The following is a 22,537-nucleotide window of genomic DNA, read 5'->3' on the forward strand; positions in this document are numbered from 1 at the left end:
GGTTGAATAAAAATTATTATAATGTTCTGCATACGCTACAATGTTAAGCGTGTATGTAAATCTGTGAAAATGTATAAAAGTCCATTAAATTAAAATGAGATGTTAATGATGAATTTCAATACATGACATCAACATATGAAAGGATATGGATCAAATATGGATATGATATGCTTAAAAGTAAATAAATGTTTAATGAAAAGTTGAAAGTTTCTTACAAAAACTCAATAATTGAAGCTTATTGCTGGGGGAAAGGATACAATAAGTTCTACTTTTAGTTCATTTGTCCGACTGCATTTCATAAACATGTCAATAACTTCTAATATTACTTTTAAGCAAATAGCCAATGTATGTAGGCAGGAATTTTGATTTTCACCTGACGTCTGACATATCCAAAAATAAGAAATCATTAATAAAATTCTATTTACAAACGTCTATGGATATGAATTCTTCATATAAGCACGACTGTGTTAAACTCCCAAAGCGACGTTCTATCCGAGAACCTTTACCACACCAAAAGATGCTTTCGGTTATTAAAATAGCCTGTATTATTTATGAAATTTCACATTAAGGTCCATTCATGCATGTGTTGGCCATAAGTCGAGGCAATTTATTAAAGTTTCCGAAAGCAATTTACATATCTAACTCATCCACAATGGCAGTTAATATAATTATTAAGTAATTATACATAAAACACTTTTTTTGGAGCTTTTAGTAAATAAATATCGTAAATTATGTCATACTTTAATTTAACGCTATGGCATAAAGCCAGAAGGTATTTTAGGGACGGAAATAAATTTATAGCTGAAATATGGAGGTGGTTACCATGAAGAGCAGGAATTAATCTATAAATATATTCAGCTCGTACAGCTTACCAGGGAAATTTGTTAAGAGAATTTCCAAAAAAAAAAAATAAACATTCACATTGCGGTTCTGCCTCTTCATTTTTTATCCTCTATAGAGTATTCCATTTGTGCTATGATAATTTTTAGAATGTATATACCATGAACGCCAAATGTCATCTGCTTTAATATTGAGAGAAATTGTGGTAAAAATAGGGTTTGCTCTTGAAAGCGCATATTTGAACAGTCTGATCACAAATTGATTGAAATCAAATATTATGCTGCTTTTTATGTCAATACTAGTGTCTAGTAATGGCGACTATGTGACTAAGTCATTAAAACATTTTTGATATGTTTAATTTTAACACATGTCACATACAAGTATTAATTTTACCAACTATATCAAATGATGTCCTACAATTCGGGTTGTACAATATGTTTAAACAATAGATTAGCCTGCAGCTGATTTCTAAAGTCATAAACACCATTTAATTGCTGATTACAACTGTAATTACATCTATTATGTGATAAATCAGTATATATCTTATAAATAAATGAACATTTGCACTAAATTATCAACACTGTTAATGATTCATTTTATTGGTTTGGTGTAAAAGGGTTACCCTTGCTAGCTATTGAGTCAGTTTGTCAAAAAGATGACTCAATGGTAAAATAAAAAACGAACGCAAAACATTGCCGAATCTGTTCACATAAATTATTTATTAATACATACTGAAAAAAGAAATATATGTGCGTGTATGTTCTGTTCCAATAGTCTACGCTCTCAGAATTTATATGCTTAATGGGAGAACGAGAGCATACCCACAGCAACAAGAAGATAAAAGAGGTTGACTTTGTTTCACGACAAATGTCACATATTGAGCTTATGCAAAATATTTACATTGCGTTATAGATATCTATGTACATATATATTCGCATTGGGGGTTGATTGCCGAGTCCTCTTTGTAATCATCCGGAAATAAGTATCAGGAACTCATATACGCTCCAGGTGCTTTTACAACATTTCACTCTATAATCCATATAAAATAATTCGAATTTATCAGTAAACATTTTTTTTCCACTTCCATCCTTCCTTTCATCTCTGTCAATGCACAAATAATTTTAAAAACTCTTCCATTTTTATTTGCTTTGAGACTTCTTTTCTTGTTCGGAAAGAGAAACACATTTTATTCGGATGGGAGGCTCGGATGTTTATGTTGCTCAAGAATCTACATAAAATGAAACTGATTACTTTTTTTTACGTGCATGTGAGTGAAAATGTTTGTATTTGATGATATTAGGAATACTTTAGGGCATGATCTATAAATATTTTTAAGGATTTTCCTGGGATGGTTACTTGATGGGATGAGTTGATGTATTTATGATCAATAGATGCACAAAGAGCAGTCGATTTTACTATATTTAGACTCTTTAGATGTATAAAGGAAGGAGGGGAGAGATCACAAAAATATCAGACCCCGGATCACGAAACCGTTGCATGTGGTCCATTACCAACTCCACAAAAAATGAGGTGAATTTTATGGGTTTTCGATATTTTTATACTTTATACATGCCAAACTCATGTCCGCAAATCTAACGAGGTAAATGAGAAATTTATTACGGATGTAAAATGTTGAAATTTCATTTCATTAACAGAATTTGATTTAACAGTCAAATATGCATTAAATCATGCTACGTTTATACAGCAATACACTCACATAAGTATGAAACTCGATGTGAATATGAAAAAAAATTTCCATTTCATTTAATCAGTTTATCAAAAGGGGGCATGTTCACTTTTTACGTGAATAGTAATTGGTCGCATAAGGTGAAGCCATTCATAGGTCAGAACTCGAAGTCGACTCAAATTGTACACTTGACATTTCTATATAAAATCTGAATCGACGTTAAGCTCTTTTAACAGACATTGCATTTATACTCAAGCAGTATAATTGAGCATGCTCAATTTAGTGACATCACTTATGAGTGTCAACAAAACATGAAAATTAAATTTTCACATGATATTCTTTTTTTGTGTGTCATTCGAATACCTTTTGTATTTATTTTTATCTCCAATACTTCACAATATTAAAACAATAAAAGCTGTACAAAACCATTCAAACAGCGTTCCTAAGCTACAAATGTTTACTTTTTAATATAAAAGCTTCAAAAAGGGACACTCGCTGGATGTGATTTCAATAAAAATTAAATAGTAATTTTTTAGCGCAGCTATTATATATTTTTTTCTTCCTGAATATATTCCTACAAAGAACAATAAAAAAATGCAATATAGTTTGAAGTTCACAAACCATTTTATAAAAAAATAACCGAGCATAAAGAGAGAAATGGCATCACGACGGCAATAAATGGATGAACCACAGTGTGTCATTTTTATGTTTGCTGTTGTGTGTTTTTTGTCTTCCTTTCAGCAGTGCTTTTGTGGTTTTTACAAAAAGAGGAATGAATACAAAAAAACACAGCAACAACAAATATATACAGGCAATGAGGTAAAAGAGGATTGAAGTTTTATTTATTTATGTTACTTTTCCGTCATGAGAGCGCTATGGTGCCTCACTTTCATTGCCGAAAAAAAGGGGTGACAAAAAAAGTTGGATTACCCATTTGGTAGCGAAACATTTTTTTTTCGTTTGTTGTCTCAAACGCACACACACATTACACTGAAGCATAAATTTTTTTGATCTCAGTCTCAGACATTCCTTACCTGTCATGTATGCTTTAATTTTATGTGAGAAAAAAGTATAAAGGGAAACTTTTTTTATATATGATTGACTTATTTATTGGCATTACAACTCACAGTGGGAAATGAAATGCGAGGAAAATGGTCGGTAAAGGAAGGGAGGAAAAAAGTTCATCGATACATGCAAAACCTAAGGCAAAATTCAATTTACTTTTTTTGCCTTTTTCTAAGTGAGTTGGTATTTGTGTCGTTGCCATTGTTATTATGCTTATACAATGTATAAAGCTTTCATATGTTTCCTGTTTTATTGTGGTATTGCCGCTAATATGTGTAGGAGGTGCAGTTCCTTTTGGTGCAGTTTGTCTCATTGACATGTTCAAGTGTCACAAAGGATTCTATGGAAACTATTTAACCATCGTTAAGCTCTTCCCACCACTTCCTGCCTTAAATTAATGACCATTTCATCAACAAAGCTAACCAAAAATGCGCCAAAGCTACATCCAACCTACACAACAACTTCCTCATTTTTATATTTCCATCCTTTTAAGAGGTAGCCATTACCTTGAAAAGAGTTCATGGCATCATAAAGGGATCATTTTTTTCCCTCCTCTTACTTTAAGGATGCTTTCAATGATTTAAAGCTTTTTCTATGCCTCGTTACCTTTCCTCGATTTGTTCCTTCCTCTTCGTTTTCATTTCCCTGCTTTATCTAAACTTTAAATGTATCTGGTTCTGTACAAATATTTCTTTTTTCGGTTCAATTTTTATCGTTTTTCATATTCCACATTTTTTGGGAAAATGAGAAGTTAATGAAGGATATAATTTGGTAACCAGTTGATACGTTGAGTGCTAAATTATTTGATAAATTTGCGAGGTTGATGGAGAACGAGATTTTCCTGAAAAGTGGCAAAAATAAGAGGCTTTCAAATGTCAGATTATAATTCTGTTTTCCTCTGTTTTATTCGAATTTGGAAAATTTTGGAATTGACATTTTACTGACTATTGTTGAGTTGGAACTCGGCAAAATTAAATTAAATTCCTAGTTGACTTCTCAGCTAATGGCAAATGTTCCTAGAACATTCAGAATTGAAAACTCAAAATAGCTGAATAGAATTAATTGCTACTCAAAAAATGTGGACTGATTTCAGAAGACTGAAGTCATCAAGGTGACCTTCTAGCTGACTTACTATCAACTATTTTCGCATGTGTGATCAATTCCATGGTTGAATTCAAAGTATAAATTACCATAAAAACCTCTAAAACTTTTATTTGCAATAAATTAATGCTGAAGGCAATCAACGTATGAAGAAGTCAAAAATTGACCTTTTTCTTACCACCTTCCACAAATAATTGAGTATGAAAAAAATTTAAAGAAGGTCGCAGAATTTCAAATGTTAAATTTCCACACCATAAAGTTTAGATTACTTTATTTTATGTAAATAATGTCATCATGACAGTTTCAACCCAAATGCTTCTTTCTTATCCACAATATCCAATCTTTAAAAGGCATCGAAGCGTTAATGCTCTTGATTAAATTCCTTCAGTCGTTCCTACATCATTCGTTGGAGCAGAAGTGTCATTAAGCAAGCAAAAAAATAGTTTTTAATGATATGCAGAGAACCTTTTGCCAACTGGCATTAGAAATGCGAAAATTGCTACTATCACCCCTGCATAATGTAGCATGTATGAGATAAAGTTTCAACAGCAATATGTCAAACGCAAGAATATAATTGAAAATTCAAATTTTTAATCACATTTCCACTGTGAAAAGTTTTTTTGTGGAGCTTAATTTTATGTTTACTAATGAATGCTTTGGGTTGCTGAGTGGAATACTGTAGGGAAAATTTCAATTTATTGAAATGATGCAGCAAAAGTCAGAGCAAAAGCTAAATTTGGAAATGACCTATTTTTTAGAATTAATAAGACTAAGCTTGTGGCTAGGCTCATTGCAGGGCACATCATGATCGTGTCGTTACAATATGCAGAATCATAGAACTATGACTCCTTTAATAGGCTAGAACGTAACTTCTTAATTATCAAATTTTCAAATAAATCTACAAGTTTCCACACCAAGAGTCAAACACTCAAAAAATGTCCACGCTCTCGTAATTCGTCACATCCCAAAAAACACCATTTAGTGCATAATGATGTTGATGTTATCATGAATAGGAACAAAACATAATCAAAAGCATTATAATCATCATCATTTACAACTGAAATGGAAATTTTTTTCTTTCATACTTTTTTGTTGCTTCATCTTCGTTCATTTTCCATTTTCATCTTCATTTAAGGAATAAGAAGAAGACAAAAAGAAGTCGAATTGGTATAATGGATAGAAGGATCTTGCAAATGAACATAAATGTCGTCGTGTTAGATTCTGATGAGTCCATTAAGACCAAGTGGAAGAAGAGACAAAAACTGGAGAAATTTATCCCAAAGATGTGTAAATCCGAACAATTTTATATCCACTTTTAATGTATAAAATTGTCTCGTTGAGATTCATGCCTCAATACATACCACTTTAATTAATTTATTGCTAAGCAAAATTAAGCCATTTACTCGTGCTACTACTTATAATGAGAAACAGTTTCATTATTTTATGCCTTTTTTAAAAAACTTTTACCATTAATTTATCTCAATAGTGTTCACATAATTTATAGAGTTTACGCGAACTATTATGTATCTGTAGGGGGGTTTTCTCGTTAATGATGCTATGACTTACTAAAAAAGGATTGAGATTTTGTAACAATGGAATGAAGAGAAGCCATGACTCCCCCCAAAATAATTTTAATAAGCGAAAATCGCGTTAATATCATAAATCGTCCTTAAAACCTTCATACATAAATTTTTTCCCACCAACTCCACAGCATACACTCTCCCAATGTCTCGAACTCAATACAATAACATTAATTATACTTCTATCGAGGAGCATGTAATGTACAGCACTATCAATGTACAAGTTTTTGCCTTGTTAAACATACATCGCATAACTGTCGAAATGTAGCATGACACCCATCCTTTTTGTGTGACATACTGAAAATTAAATAAGCATTGACATGAGGAATTTATAGACGAATTTGAGGAATGAGAAATTACATTAAATCTCATTTTCTATAGAAATTTTCAAATTAAATTAATGGACTTTATTGGGTAATTGATCGATACTCACTAATATCATTGTCATTTGGTGTGAATAGAACAATTGAATTGAAATAATGGAAAATAATTTAATAAATGCATTGTTATGAATTTTTCACTCATGTTGGCATTTATTTGAGCTATTTTACACAGAACAAATGACAATATTTTATCAGATACAAAAATACACAATGGAAAGCATCAAGCAAATATTTGATTTATAACACCAACATTTGGATTAAATTCATCTTTCTGGAAATTATTTGATGTGAACTTTTTAAAATTAATTTGTTTGATCATAAATCCATGGCGTAGGTGTGATTTACGAGAATTTTTATAGCAGCATCCCATGTAAAATACATATTTTGCTATGGAATTTTCAATATAAAGGAATTAAGGCGAATAATGATTGCTTTGGGTCAGAAAATATATGAGCAATTCCTTATTTACAATGTTCAGACCTAGAATTGACATTTCCATAGATGTCGCTTGTCGATTGTTAATTCCAAGGACAATACTGTCTCTATCGACAGCTGCCATTCATGAGTTCTTCGGACACCCACGCAATATTTTGCAAGTTTAACACCAAATCAGTATAACAATATCTTTATGGTACATTTTTGCTCTTTTAATGCCCTGGACATTCCAGGAATGTCATCAGGGACTTAAGTCAACCAACATCCACTCATCCGAGTATAAATTATCCTAAACATAATTGTGCTAGGCAGGAAAAGAATTTAAATTAAAATTTTATGAACAGGCCAAAAGTTTTTCTTCGTTCTTCAAATTCCTTGAAGGTGGCTCTTCCGCGAAATTGTCTTCAACAGGAGTATCTTGCTCAATAACAGTCTTTTACCTTAAATTTATTTTTAATAAATAATGAACATTATGAACACGAAAAAAACCTGATTTTTAAGCTTTATTCCGGCAAAATCATCGTCAGAAATGCTTGTTCATATTCTTTAAAGCTTACATAAACACAATTCAATCGGATGAGCACACAACGTAGGTAGAAAATGAAGAACGAAAACTACAAAAAATCCTCAAACTATTTTTACTTTTTGATCGAAATTTTTTTCATCACAACTTTATTACATTTGTGTATTGGTTGTGGGAATTCTGAAAAAAAAAATAAAGCAAAAGGAGAAACCAATCATGTTCTGTACATAAGGAAGTAGAAGAAGAAGTGGATGTAAATGTGAAACATTCTGTACGTTCAACGAACTACCACAGCTTTATTATTTCAGGATGAAATTGAGATTATTGTTTTATGGAATTAGCGACTTATGCAGTCAGTGTTTTGTTGAGATAGGTTCTAAAGAGTTTCACTGTAGACTGAACAGACACAAAGACCGATTTTACGTGCCAGAGTGGCATTTCTGTACCATAAAAGCATGATATTCGTATGTTAAGGTATTTAGGCCAAAATTTCCTTGCAGGACTTAAAAAACAATAATTCAGCCTTAAACCCATCAATTTATATCAAGAACCAGGCTGATAAGTCCTGAAAACTTGTTTCATTCCACAATATCTCATATTAAAATTCCAATAAATCACTTCGAACATCCACCAAGTTGAATTATGCGCTGTGGCAGTTCAAAAAGTTGACCGCAACTTTCTCATAACATGAAACTTTTACTTTGTAGCTTTCACATCCATAACCTCGATATGTGTAGCAGCAATAAATTTTGTTTGTACACTTCAGATAACAATAAATATAAATATAAATATAAGCAGCAGGAACCAAAATAAAATAAAAAAAAAAATCTCTCATATTTTTATTTTATCTCATTTTGATTTCATTTCAGCACCAACAATATTTATTGTAGATGAGCAAGGCATTCCGCTACTCGATAAATATTATGAAGTTGATTCGACAATTCAATTGACATGTATTGTTCGGCATATTTCAATGATGTCGTCGGTAGTGTTTTGGATACACAACAATAATTCGATATTAAATTATGATGTGACGAGAGGCGGCATAAGGTTGGTTTTGGTGCTGACAATACTATATTTATTTGTGAATGGCTCATGGAAGGAATTTAATTAAAAAACTTTTCATTAACACTTCCTATGAGAATAAAAAAAATTTTGTTATGATTTCGTGCTGTTTTTCGACTATTTTGTGAACGACAGATACATAATTGTTTTGGTCAGTGCCTAACAAGTTCTCATCTCTTTCTCTCAATTTCAGTGTCCGGACTGACTTGATGGAAATTGGAGCAAATTCAACTCTACTTGTGGCGAAAGTCAATACAACCGATGCAGGCAATTACACATGTTCAATAGGTGAATCACAACAGTATACAGTGCTCGTTCATGTGCTCAATGGTAAGATACAATTTGTTTGTTGACTTTTTTATGTTCAAGTCGGAAATTCAATTTTTTCGTATTGTGCAACATTTTTAAAGTAGATTATTTGCAATGATGTCAATGAATGTAAGAGAGATTTCATTATTGCTATGTGGTCAACATTGGCAGTGATTGTAAGTGAAGGACTTGGAAAAAATAGTCGTATTGAGTTTTGAGATTTTCGGCAAGGATTGTGAACTTTGAATGATATTAGGAACTTTCGGGATTGCAAACTAACAGCATTCTAACACTCAGGACCGAATCACTGGCTTAGAGCTTCAGAAGGTACTCAAAACTGGCTCCATCGTTGACTTCCGTCTGTCTATTCCCAAATGAAATACTATCTCTATCGAAAGCTTCCTTTCAAGAATTCTTTGGACCACAGAAAGCCCACTTTTGCCAATTTTAAGCTGCTAGTTGCCATCTCTAGCTTGGTATTTTTATTTTTGATAAAGTCAAGCCTCAAAGAAATCTATTTCTAGTTTGACTTTATAAAATACAAATAAAATGAACAAAAATTCAAATTTCTCTTCTACGAAATTATCTAAATGAACCACAAAACTTCCAATATTTCCTTCCTGCAACAGAAACAAACTCCTCGAGGCAACTGTTGACGTAAAAATTAAGACTTTTATGGAATAACTTTTCGATTTGAACATTCTGGACGTTCAATGTATGCATTATGCTTTATAGAAAAAAATTCTATTGAGTTTGCCAAAGGGCAAAGTCATGAAATAAAAATACAATATAGCATATTGAAATATTCCTCAAAATTTCTCGTTCTATTCATGAATTGAACACATTGAAAGCTCTTGTTTGTTTGGATTTATGTCTACAATAGGTTTAATCTTTTAATGGAAAATAAGAAATAAAGAAAAAGTTTCAAGCTTTTTATTATTTTGAAATTTTCAAAGTGCTGCTGCTGTATCTATGTACGGAAATGCTTTTATCTCATAGTTTATGTTTTTAATCTAGAACATCCTGGATGTATCCTTATGAAGGGCATTTTTTTTAAAGACTAATCTGACTAATTTTCATCCCAGTCTGACACAGGACAGCCCAATCCAAATATTTAACATGCAAAAGTCTAAAACATGTTAGAATTGCCATTACTTGTGCAGGTGTGATAGACAAATAAATGAAATAAAAAAGTACATAAAGCTTCTTCATGTCGTTTACATTTACATCCTGCGAAAAGTGCTGACTTTTGAGCGTTGTATTATTGTTTGCAATACTTGGCAGGTGTGACATTTGAACTGCTGACAGAGAGACGAGGAAGAAGAAAATAAAAGCAGACGAGTTGAAAAATTGTTTTGAATTTGAAGAGGAATTTAGATTTTTTTTCAGTTGACGACTGTGGATGGATGTGTATGTTGGGGATTGGGAGAATTCAGAGAGAATTTCAGAGGGAATTAAAGTTGGTTGTTTGGTACAAAATCCTTAATTTTGAATATCTTCGTCAGATTTTATGGCAACATAAATAAGAGCAGACTTGGAACTAGGTCCAAAATGTCACATAATATGCTATCTTCACTGAATTAGTACCGAAACTGATCAATTGACATAACTAAACAAAATTTCTCTTTGAAAATTCTCTTTAACATTCAATTTTACCCTCATAGCAACTTCCTTATCAGTTCCTAAATATTTTATGATTTTTCAAATCAAAATCTTCATCTCGTTCAGTCTGCTTGTGAGATTGATGTATTATTTATGTATAAGAAATCTTTAGATTTTTGTTACAATAGATTTTGGAAGAAGTTTATGTGTGTCAAATTCACAAACAATTCATCATCCTCAGTACAAGTATTGTGTAATAAAATTTATGTGTGTGTGTGAGAGAGAAATAGAAGAAAATAAATAAAATTTTGATATCTTGTAGGAATGATATCAACAAACATGATATGTAGCATTCTTATACATGCTTTTTCTATTTAATGAAGGTATCATACACAAAAGAGAAAAGATGTAAGAAGAATGGAAGCTTGTAATAGCGAATGATTTCCATTGTCAACATGTTATCTATTGTCAGAAACATTCGCGTAAATATATCATCTTGCAAATATTGAATGAAGAAGCTTTACTTCTTTTTATCCAATGTTTGCCGTTTTACTTTAGGTGTTTTCTTTCACTTATCTTCGTATCCTTTTCAGTCTTCATGCTTCCTCATTTTCTTGATAGATGCTCCTTCCCACTCACATTTTCAACTTCGCATTCCATTGCTGGCTGATGTGTGTGTGATGAAGAAAAAAAGAAAGGAAATTTCTTTGAAAAATATTCATAAATTATTGCTATACTTCAAAGTGTACGCCTTAGATGATTATAGTAAATAGATGCAGGAGTGTAGTAAGGGTCTATGGATGGATCAAAATAGAAATGGTCTATGAAATGTTATGCAATTAAGCCCAACAATTTGATGTCCAATTTAAGAACATTGTCACAAAACAATAGGCTTTCTGAGATAGTTTATGCCAGCAGCTAGTCAGAAGGTAGAGTCCTAGTGGCTGCGCATTTACAGTCATGATCCCTTCCAAACAACTTTCTCCGCATTCAGTTCGTTCTAACCATTTTCTCTGTCTTAACATTTAGAGCACAAAACACGAAACAACCTAAATACACACCATATTAAGGAAGCTTATCATATGAAGGATAATAAGATGAGAAATTTTCATCATCATATAAAATCATCTGAAAAACATGAAATTCAATTTTTTCCTTGCTGTTTGCTGTTGTTTTGTTTTTACTACTTCTCATAAAAATAACAAAAAATGACTGTTCATCTGTGATGTACTTTGCTGATATGTCTGTAACTTTTTTATGTCATTTTGTCTTCTTTTTTGCTTTGTCTGTAAATTCTGATGATTGAGGGCAGATCTTCAATCTGACTCATGAACCTCACTTCGCAGACATTTTAGCAAACAAATACGAATCATCCAGTCAATGACTTTCATACTTGCTGAAATTTTTTATTTTATTCCATCAGAATTTTTTGTAGATTTATTTATCCTTTACTTCTATTGTGTTGTTGAATAGGAAAATAAACTTCCCGCCAAGCTTCCTTTTTTCTCAACTTCTCCTCTTTTATGTTTATCAGTACAAATGAACATATGATGACTATATAGGTATAGAGAATATGTATGGATATAAGGAAACGGAAGGAGAAAATGTATATACTGATGACAATATGGTTTTAAATAATGCTTAGATTTAACATTTGCATAAAAAAAGCAGTCTACTTCGTGAATATTTCAGCAAATATATCATAATGATGGGTGTGCTGATGGGATTGACTTTAGACTAAGTTTGCACATTTTTAAACATCTTAATGTCATATTTTTAGATACTTAAAGGCACCTCGAGTAACTTAAAGTATATCTGAGTGGAATAGTACAGTTAAGATGCCATATAGACGACAAATCTTCAAAAAGACGTAGATGTACTCTGATGGTGTGATGACTGCTATATTCAACATACTGCTCAGAACTCAAATTATCAAACTAGGGCTCTCTCGAACTTATCAGAGGCCGATGTATCTTCATTTTCGCAAAATTGCCAATTCTCTTATTAGTGCTTTAAAATGAAAACTTCCTCATACATATGCTACAGAACAAATTTTCATAACCATCGCAAAACAGTTAAGCTATGCAAAAAAGCCAACTGGCGCACCTCTCGTCACATTTATATTCATGCCTGAGGACATAAAAATGTTGAGTAATGTTGAGCACGAGAAAAAAAGTAGAAAGGCTATCCTGTATAGAATGGAATTTCACAGATGTTCACTAACACTTTCTTATACATATTTCTCATTCTGATATTATTGCTGATCGTTTTGTGACATTTTTTTGCCATCTCTTACATTTTTTTGACCCTTTCTATTGATTTTTCATTTCAATAAAATCAAATGTTAAGCAGTAAGTTTTGATAAAAAAAAAGAAAATATATATAACGGAAGTGGAATAATAACAATAATAGTAATAAGCGAGTGAATGAAGAAGGAGACAGGATGATAGACAAGAGGGTTACAGGGAGAAGTAAAAGGTCCAGACACAAAAAACATCTTACTCAGTTGATATGTTATTATACAGTATCTTACCTTTTTTGCTTATTCGAGAACATCTTATTTAATAAGTATCGTAGAATATATATAAACATACCTAAAGGTGATAGGATGCCAGCAAAAATATCAAATCTAGATACATAGATGTCAAGTTTATTGATGGCAAAAAGGGATTATCAGAGTGAAAAGAGGTTTTGTATAAAGGAAAATAAAGTCATGCTATGAGCATAAATTTCAGGCAGAATAGCTTTAAGTGCTGTCAATGAAACTTTGTTTGTTGGATCTACAGATGTGAATTTTAAAGGTATGATTGATTATATTTGCTGGAAGGGGTTTAAAATTTTGTGGTATAAATCTGAGAATTTGAAGAATCTTGAAAATTGTTTTTGATTAAGCATGTCAGGGGTGTAACTAGGTAGGAAGTGCTTCAGAGGCACTAATCAGTGCTTTAATGCATCAATCTCCTCGACAATGATGTCAAAATTTAATAATTTAAAATCAAAAGTCTAATTAAGAAGCAAGTGATATTGCACAAAAGACGAATTAATTAAATCCATAAATAAATTTTAACGCAAAAGAGATCAAAAAGATCTTGAATAATTCTCCAGTTTGAAACATGACAAGGATTTCTGTACCGAAACCCCTTTTATCTCATTTAAAAGTACAAGAAAGAGAATAATGGAGGGAAAAAAAATTAGCATAAGAATTATATGAATCTATTCAAAAGGAAGGAAATAAATGATTGCGTTGTTGAATAACAAATGAAATAGACGTAAGAAGACAGAGCAGACACAACAGCTTACTCATTGTGAATTTTTAATTCAAATGTTTCTTCTTTTGTTCGACACAGAATAGAAAATATGTTTCAATTTTAAAGCACTTGAGATAATTTATTAAATTTCTTATTGAAGCTCGTGGAATTAATGCTTTAAGTGCTTAAATATTGGGTGGGATTATATCTCGTCAATTGATGATTTAAAGTTAATAATAAATGGATTTTTCGACACAAAGTTTTAAATTTTCATGAATTTTGAAAGATCTTAAGCTTTGAGCATCTTATGTTATGCTTGAGAATTCATTAAGTCACTGATATAAAATTCACAGAATATGTATAACCCTTTTAAGCGTAAGATTGTAAATTCCTACATAAACAACTGCGGTTTGTTGAACAAATGGATTTGTTAAGTACAGCATCAATAGATAACATGGAAGCTAAAAACCATCCTTTCTGTAATTTTACTCGTAGTCTTAATTAACTACAAACTTGTTTCAATTTAATTAGGATGACAACTTCATTTCAATACGGAAAGATCTTTGTATTCATTTTGAATGTAATGAAAAATTTTTAATTAACAGATCAAACCACAGAAAATTCTGTTTGTAAAGTGAGAAGTATCAAAAGCTTTTGAATGAAGCTTGCGATGAATGAAATGAGAGATAAAGTTGAATGTTTGATTGTTGTGGATCTTGCTACCTCTCCTTTATTATCAATCAACGGCTATGGGGGTGTTCACTTATTACGTAAAGTACACGCTCGATTATTGGTCCCGTTGCCCTCCCTCCTTTCCCCATTCAGTTCAAAAAAGACAAGTTTAACAAGTTGAAAATGGGAAAAAAAGGCACAATGAATCATGACAGAATATAACATTATGCAATAGATGTTGCCAAAAATTATACAATTTTCTCTCCTTCATGTCCCCGCGCCATAACAATAACACAATCCATTATTGCCATTTCTCTTCTATTTTTATGATATATAAGAGTCTCTCGCTCATATTATAAAGAATATGAATGACATATAGAGCGACAGATAACATGAATAACGACAAATTGTTCCCACTCTCATATGCATGTCTTTGTATGAAAATGTGCTCGACTCAACTATAAATAAAATTTATTTATTTTAGTCATAGAATAAGCAACAACAATGAAAATAGAAGATGAAAAAAACACCATGCAAAACATATAAAACTTTCATTTGCAATTTCATACATCGTCGTTTTTTTGTGTGAAAAATTGTTGTTGTATGGTGACGAGATGGAGAATAAAAGCACATTGGGAATTGAACTTTTTTCTACTTCTTTATTCATCTTTTTAATGGAATTTATAAAAAGAAGTTTAGGAAAAAAAATTGTATTTTATGTGATGGGATGAAGGAAATTAAAGAATCATGCACTATCCTTATGCTGTCCATCTCTTGCTATTGAAATAAGAATGGAGAAATAAGAAATGTATTGTTGCTGTTTAAACTGTTTGTGTGTTTGAGAAAGTTTGTTGGATTTGCAGACTTGGAGATGATCATTTTGGGGTCTATCTAAATTTAACGTATATTTTTGAGGGTTACTCAAGGTGCTGGTTCTTTCTGGCTTATTTTCTTACTTTCTCTAGTTATACGACATAACGAAACAGTTCAATAATTGCAGAGCTGGAGACTATTGAACAAATCATAAGTTGCACACTAGTGTGCTGCTTCACACATGCTGTCCACTCCTGCCTTAGAGTATCAATTTGCAGTATAGTCTTAATATCGAGAATTCCATCAAATTTCTAAAACATTCAAAATGCGCTAATTTTCTCTAAACAATTATTCATAAACATAAGTTTGTACACAAGAAACTTGTACTGTTCCTTGCATTATTATTCTCCCCATACTGACAGTGCAATGCCTTTGCATTCCTTTCTTAATGCTTCCTTTACTACCTTAAATAAACTTTCTTCCACAATTTTATATTTATGATTATTGAAAAAAGGAAAACTTTCTCTACTTCTTTTGCATAAACTTTCCGATATCTTAGCATGCTCTACATATCTCATACATATTTGTTTAACCAACTCATTGCAATAAATTTATGGTTTTGAAGTATATGCAAATATCTTATAAAGCACTTCATTTAGTTTAATATTCGTATTAGAAAATGCACTCAAGCTTTTTTATGAGATAAAAATTATGTCAACGGAGTATAATGAATGAATTTGGCAAGATACTTGTCTTGAGGATGTTGCATATTGTTGGTTTCATTGTGGTATTGTCTTATATGGGCTGGAAAAACTGAAACAATGATTTAGTGCTGCATTATGTGGATTTTATTATAAAATATTGTGAAACTATTAAGAAACTTACATGATGCAAGCAAATTGTAATAGAGTACAGGATGTACAAGTAGAAAATTGCAGGAAGGAATATTATCCTGAGCGACACAAATGAAGAAGGTTCAGTCACGGAACTTTAAAAGCTCCGCCAAATCTCTTTTATTAACACAAAATGGAAGCCGCTTACATTTGGCAGCTATATGTACGGAAATGGATATAATTGGACGTAGAACAACTACAAACTCTCGTATAAATGATTGTTGTCTATATGAATGTTCTGAATGTCATCCTATAGCATAGTCATTGCCAGTTGAATCACAGAGTCTTTACTTAAATTTTGATCTACTTAATTGAAATCCACTAATGCTACAACTTGGCTACAACATCAATATTACCAGCAAAAAATTCAACCTTCACAAAATCCCATAAATTTTTTGAACAAAAAAAAGCAAACTTCTGTTGAAATTCAAGGTTATGAGATGGACAGAGAAGGAAATACAATATTATATACAATGTAAAATTACAAAGTTTATGAAAGAAAAGTTTCCCTTCTTCTTCTTATCCCCTTATTTTCAGTCATCGCATCAATTCTTCGTAAATGATTATGAAAAACTTTTCTTTCCATGCTTGCCTTCCTTAGAATAATGAATACATTTTTATTATTGACCATAAACAAATAAAAACTGTCCCAAATGTCGCCAGCAATGGGATACATACTAGCGTTACTAAACATACACACGAAATCAGTTAATTGTTTGTTTTTTCGGCAGCCTTTTTCCTCCTCATTTGTGTCTCATCCACTCTCTCTGTCGTCTCTTACGCATCTTCGCACATAAATTAAATACAATAAATTTAACGTCGATAAAAAATTTTATTGCTTACGTTGAATATATTAATTCCTAAAGCTCTGAATGTGTATAGACGAAGGTTGATTACTTATTCCTAATAATATAAATGGAAGAAGAGAATAGAATAGAATCGAATTAATATAATTGAAAGCTTATAGGAAATAGAGAGTAGTTGTGGTGATCAATTTGGGGATGATTGAAGCGCAGAATTTAGTTTGTGGTTTTGTCAATCATTGGTAGTTAGTTTGAGTTGTGGCTTTTAATTTGAGGTGAAAATTGGAAGCAATTAACAGAATGAACATGAACGTGTTAATTAGACTATTAATTAAGTTGCTCATGTGTGTAGGAAGCTCCTTGATTTAAAGAACCTCCACCTTGATAATAGCGAAATTTCATAAAAACAGCTTGCTGTCATTTAATTGAACTACCTCAAATATGTTGGTATCTGATATTGAAATATTCATCATTAATAATAAGGAAACCCTGCAATGAACTTCAAATATATTCACAAACAATTTTCTGCCAATTTTCTATTTCACATAGCAAAAAATGAGTCTGAAATTCGCAAAACTACATGCTGATATTCATTGCCATCACAAAAATATTGCTGCTCAATATTCATCGGAATTTATGTATTTTATTTATTTTTCATGTGAGCTTATTAACTGCAATTTGATAAACTTTGTTTCAGAAGAAAGCCTAGCCGAGCTTCATCATAGCGGATATCACATGGAGACGTGGAAGCAAAATTATTATTTACGAAATTTATTCCTAATTGCCTTACTTATGTCAACTATAAATCAATTTATTTTATTTGGAGGACAGCGGTGAAGGTGATAGATGAATTTATGTTGGTATTGTTAGAATAAATATGATGATGTAGAAAAATCTGTAAGTATATAGATGTGATTTTTTGGGGAGAATTTTGTATGAATTTTTGGGAGGTATAGCTATGATTTATATTCACATATTGGTAACTTAGTACAAATTCTGAATCGATTGAAAATCCAACCCAAGGTTAGCATGACTCTGGCTTGGTACTGGATTTGGTTTTAATTCAGCAATATGCCAGAGTTACGTCGACCTGGTGTCGGATTATCAGTCGACTAACCGACTAGAATCACAAAATCCCAAAAACATTCAATTCAAAACTTCCTCAAAGTCATCAACTAAAAGTGGATATGAAGTGTAATTGGAAATTTCCTATGAAAATTTCTATTAAAAAACTAAGAACAAAAGAAGAAGAAAAAGCTATAAAAATTGTATTTTTAATGGAATTTGTAGCAAAAAAAAATATTTTTAATGACAATAAATTTCGAAAGTTTTGAATTTTAAATTGTAAAATATGTTTTTTTAAATACAAAAGTTTTCCGTTCTATCAACTTCATTGTTTGATTTTATGAAGGAAGGATGCATGAAATTTTTGTTTTTCTTCTCTTTTGTTGAGAATTTTGTTGCAATTTAAAAGGAAATTTTTTTTATAAAATAAATTTTCAAATGTAAAAAGTTTTTTCGTGAACGAGCAAAAATGACAAAAAGTAGTTTTTTAAATGTGATATGTTTGAGAAGAAGATTTAAAAGGAAATAAATTTTCAAAATTGAAAACTGCAATGGGGCTGTTCACTTATTACGTAACGCGAAAAATCAACTTGCTGACCCTCATCTCTCGATAGAACAAAAATTGATTGTTTGAAGTGACCACCACCCCCTCTAAGAGCATTGCGTAATAAGTGAATGACCCCAAACTTGAGCAGTCATACATAAGATCATGTAATGTCCTCGATTTGAATAATTCTATTATTCATGAAAATCTTGTTAAAATAGAATTTTTGGAATCGAGGACTTTAATAATTTTGAGTGAATTGACAAATATTTGAATTGTTAAAAATATAACTCAATCAACTCAAAACTATTTAACTAATGAATCCCGAATGACACAAACGAAGGACGTTCCGCTAAACTTCTTATATTACCAGCAAATGAAAACCACCTCGGTTAATCATCCATATGACTGCCAAAAATAGGCAGCTTGCATTTAGTGTTAATAATAGAGCTTTAACGGATCCTTCTTCATTTGTGTCGCTCGAGAATATAAAATAAAATATCGAATTTTTATATTTATAAACCGAAAACTTTCAAAATTCAATTCAATACAACTTGAAACAGCTTTTAGCATTTACATGACAAAAAGTTAATTTAAAATTCAACCTTAATGTACATCAGAATGCTTCAAGGACATAAAAAAATTGTTGCTTATGTTACATCAAATCTTGTTTGACTTTTCATTTGCTTCTTCTTTTACATGATATGAAACAAATTAATCTGAGTTCTTTTCGAGACTTTTGATGGAAGTTCAATTCCAACTTTGTAAGTTTATAATTTGAAAAAATTCTTGTTATGAAGTTTGACATTATCTGGCTATACGTCATAAATTTGAAATTAAACGATAAACTGAGAAATTTTACATTAATACTGAAATCACCAATCAGTAGGCAGTCCGTTTGATGTTCATCAACACTTGAATAATTACTTAATTAAACGAAAGCATAAAATCAAACAATTTGAATTATTTCGAGCAAAAATTTCCAGAACAATTTTTATTGGCAATGAGACAAAATTCTTCAGAAAAAGAATTTTCCAAGATATTTTGAGCTTCAATTTTCATCTCATAAATAAAATCGAGAATTTTTCTTTTGAAGTCAGATTTGCTTCGATCAGGTGGGTAGTCGTGGAAAATTCTTATTGCTTCCCAGGCTCTACGTAAGTCGCTAATTTTTTTGTTTTATTTTCTTCAATAATTCTTAATATAAGATCCATGTGGGCGTACCAGGACATACTTTCATGATAATAATTCCGAAATTCTTTTTCAAAAATTTCAATCCAATTGTTGAATCAGAATGAAATCTTACAACGTCATTTGGTTAATTAATAAAAGAATTGTTCTAATCCATAACCAACAGCTGCAAAATCAAGCAAATGGATATCAAAACCAGAATCTCTTTTACCAGTTTTTGTGCTTACTTTATTTTCTTGTTTAAAATATCCAACGAGAAACAAACTTTTTGTTTACAAAGCTTGAAAAATCCATCTTGTTCAATTAGCTTCCTTTGTGCTTCAATAACATAATCCATAATATCGAAAATTGGAAGCAAAAAAATTCATCAAATTCAGCATAAATGCCTTCTGGTCAGGTTGAAAAATGAGAAAAGCACAATCTCTATAGCAACAAAGAATTCTGATCATTGAACTTTAAGTTAGCTGGAAATTAATTATATCAACTTTAAGCTCCATGAATTAAAACTTTTCCAATTATAATATTCTAAGAACTACATGCTCAACTTTCGACATTCTAAGAAATTCTCATTATATACAAAAATATATAAGCGCATTAGTCTAGCATCTCTGCAGGATATTTATCACTAAATTCTCATCGGATTAATTTTGACGTAAATTATTTCGCACACAAATAATTGATTATATTACTCAACACAACCTACGACCTTAAAATGTGTAGTAAAATTCAATTTAATGCAAATTTCGTGAACATTTTTATTCAATTTGGCTGCTTACAAACATTTTTTCCATGAAAAGTCAAACGACGCCCGTAATTTAATTTATTTTAACAAAATTCTACAAGCTTTACGTTTTTGATGTTGACGGTGTACGATAAGTTATTGATTAAAAGTCTTCTTTACATCATTTAAATTAAGCCATAACATTTTGGGGTTGTTCATTTATTATGGAATGCAATAATATGAGTTTTTGACTTTTATTTTCCTCAAATCGTCAAAAATGCAGGAATGCAGTATTTGACGTACTATAAGACACAACAGAAAACTGCAGGACTGCGGTTCTTAGTCAAACTATTTAAAGTCATACTAGTTTGTCTCGACTCATACAATATCATCGTTGACCCCCAAGACCCCCCTCCTTAAACACGCCCCTGCTTCATCTATCTCCCTAAAAGTACAAACGTAACTAACGAATGGTCCCTTTATTTCAAAACCCAATCACATGAATTTTATAATTAATTTAAAGTCAAAAGCTGTTTCACTTTTGCATTGACACACAAAAAAAAAACGTTTTTTAAATGTGCATAAAAATTAAATAGAAAATAAATTATTTAAGAAAAACTTTAGAACTTAATGAGGATGAAGGTAGAAATTAAAACAAGCACGAATGATGCAAAATCGAGGAGCAAAAAGTGATGAAAATCATGAGGAAAAATGCTACAAAAAAATTATAAATAAATGAAAGTAGGATAAATGATGAATATAAAGACGATGAATACATAAATAAAGTGAAGATTTAAGGAAGATAAAAATAAATTTGATGAAGATATTTCTATGAAATTGTTAAATACTGAACAAACGTATAAATAAATAAAAACCAAAAAAAAAAAACAGAGAAATTTAATTAAAAAAGAATTAATTGTACAAAAACTAACTTTAAAGTTTTTTGAGCTTTTTAATACATTTTTCTTTCAGGTGTACATGAATTGTGATTTTAGCTACTAACCTGAGCGACACAGATGAAGAAGGCCACACTACGGAACTTTCAAGTCTCCGCCAATCCTCTTTTATTCTCACCACCAAATGGAATTCAACTCGAATCACTGTTCACAGCTTTCACAGCTTTCATAGCCACTTTCCACTTCCTTCTACTATCACAGCAGCAACCATACAACTTTTATTTCTTCCAGATAGTTCATTAATGCTCATAAATAAGTGAGTACATGTGACGCAATTAAAAACATTTTCATCAGCAAACAACATCAAAATGAGAAATAAGAATTTCTTCATGCAGAATAAAAAGAAATATCCTCGTATCCTAAATGGAAATCTTATCAAGATTTCTTTTTCCATTTTTTTTTTCTTTTACAATCTTGATGAAAAAAGCATGCTAATTAAAATGCAGGAAAAGAAAATTGTTGAGATAGGAGTACCAGAAAGATAGAGCAAAAAATTAATTACTTACGGTTGACATCTCACTTCTTGTATTTATTTTAGACGGAAGGAAAAAATATGCTTTTGAGTGGTGTAGGAGAAGAAAAATTAGAAAAAGGTTAAGTAGTTTTAAAGCGCTTTTGATAAGAAATCAGTATGGTAAGTAGGGCCATAAATGTCACAATCACGATATGAGAACAGCTTTGTAGTGGTTTGTCATCATTAAAGCTAGAAGCTCTATCTTTAGAATCACAATTGATCAGTACGCCCTTACTGTAAGGATATTTAAGGTGTATCTGTGATCTTAATCCATATATCCTATTTAGTTGCCTAATTTAAAATTCATGACAAGCTTTAACGAGTTTTGCATTATAAAAGCAGTAAGCAACCTTGAAATATCTCTTAAAAGTTCAATTCCAGATAAGTCATTTAGCTACCTTCTTTAGCACATGCTCAATTATTCACCAAAAAAGCAGATAACAATCTCTATGAGAATTTACCTCCAAAAAAGAAGCATTCATTAATGAACATTCACAACATTTTATAATTTGTGTTAAAGGAAGATG

At 31.1% G+C, this 22,537-nt stretch overlaps 1 protein-coding gene across 3 annotated transcripts in view; it reads left to right on the forward strand.

Moving 5' to 3' along the window:
* The window catches only part of LOC139093185 (uncharacterized), an 80,764-nt gene extending 59,343 nt beyond the window's left edge, over positions 1 to 21,421 (forward strand). For 2 of the 3 annotated variants that reach the window (XM_070643798.1, XM_070643799.1), the window contains exons 8-10: positions 8,484 to 8,664; positions 8,873 to 9,009; positions 17,717 to 21,421. In XM_070643798.1, coding sequence (XP_070499899.1) covers positions 8,484 to 8,664; positions 8,873 to 9,009; positions 17,717 to 17,856 — 458 coding nt within the window. In that variant the 3' untranslated portion in view covers positions 17,857 to 21,421. The remainder of the gene's footprint in view (positions 1 to 8,483; positions 8,665 to 8,872; positions 9,010 to 17,716) is intronic. The other variant, XM_070643800.1, reaches the window with a different exon arrangement.
* Positions 21,422 to 22,537: the final 1,116 nt, after the last annotated feature.

The sequence above is a fragment of the Chironomus tepperi genome, unplaced genomic scaffold (genome assembly GCF_022539635.2).
Source record: "Chironomus tepperi strain 1889 unplaced genomic scaffold, CSIRO-AGI_Ctep_v1 contig_335, whole genome shotgun sequence".
NCBI classification, from domain to species: domain Eukaryota; kingdom Metazoa; phylum Arthropoda; class Insecta; order Diptera; family Chironomidae; genus Chironomus; species Chironomus tepperi.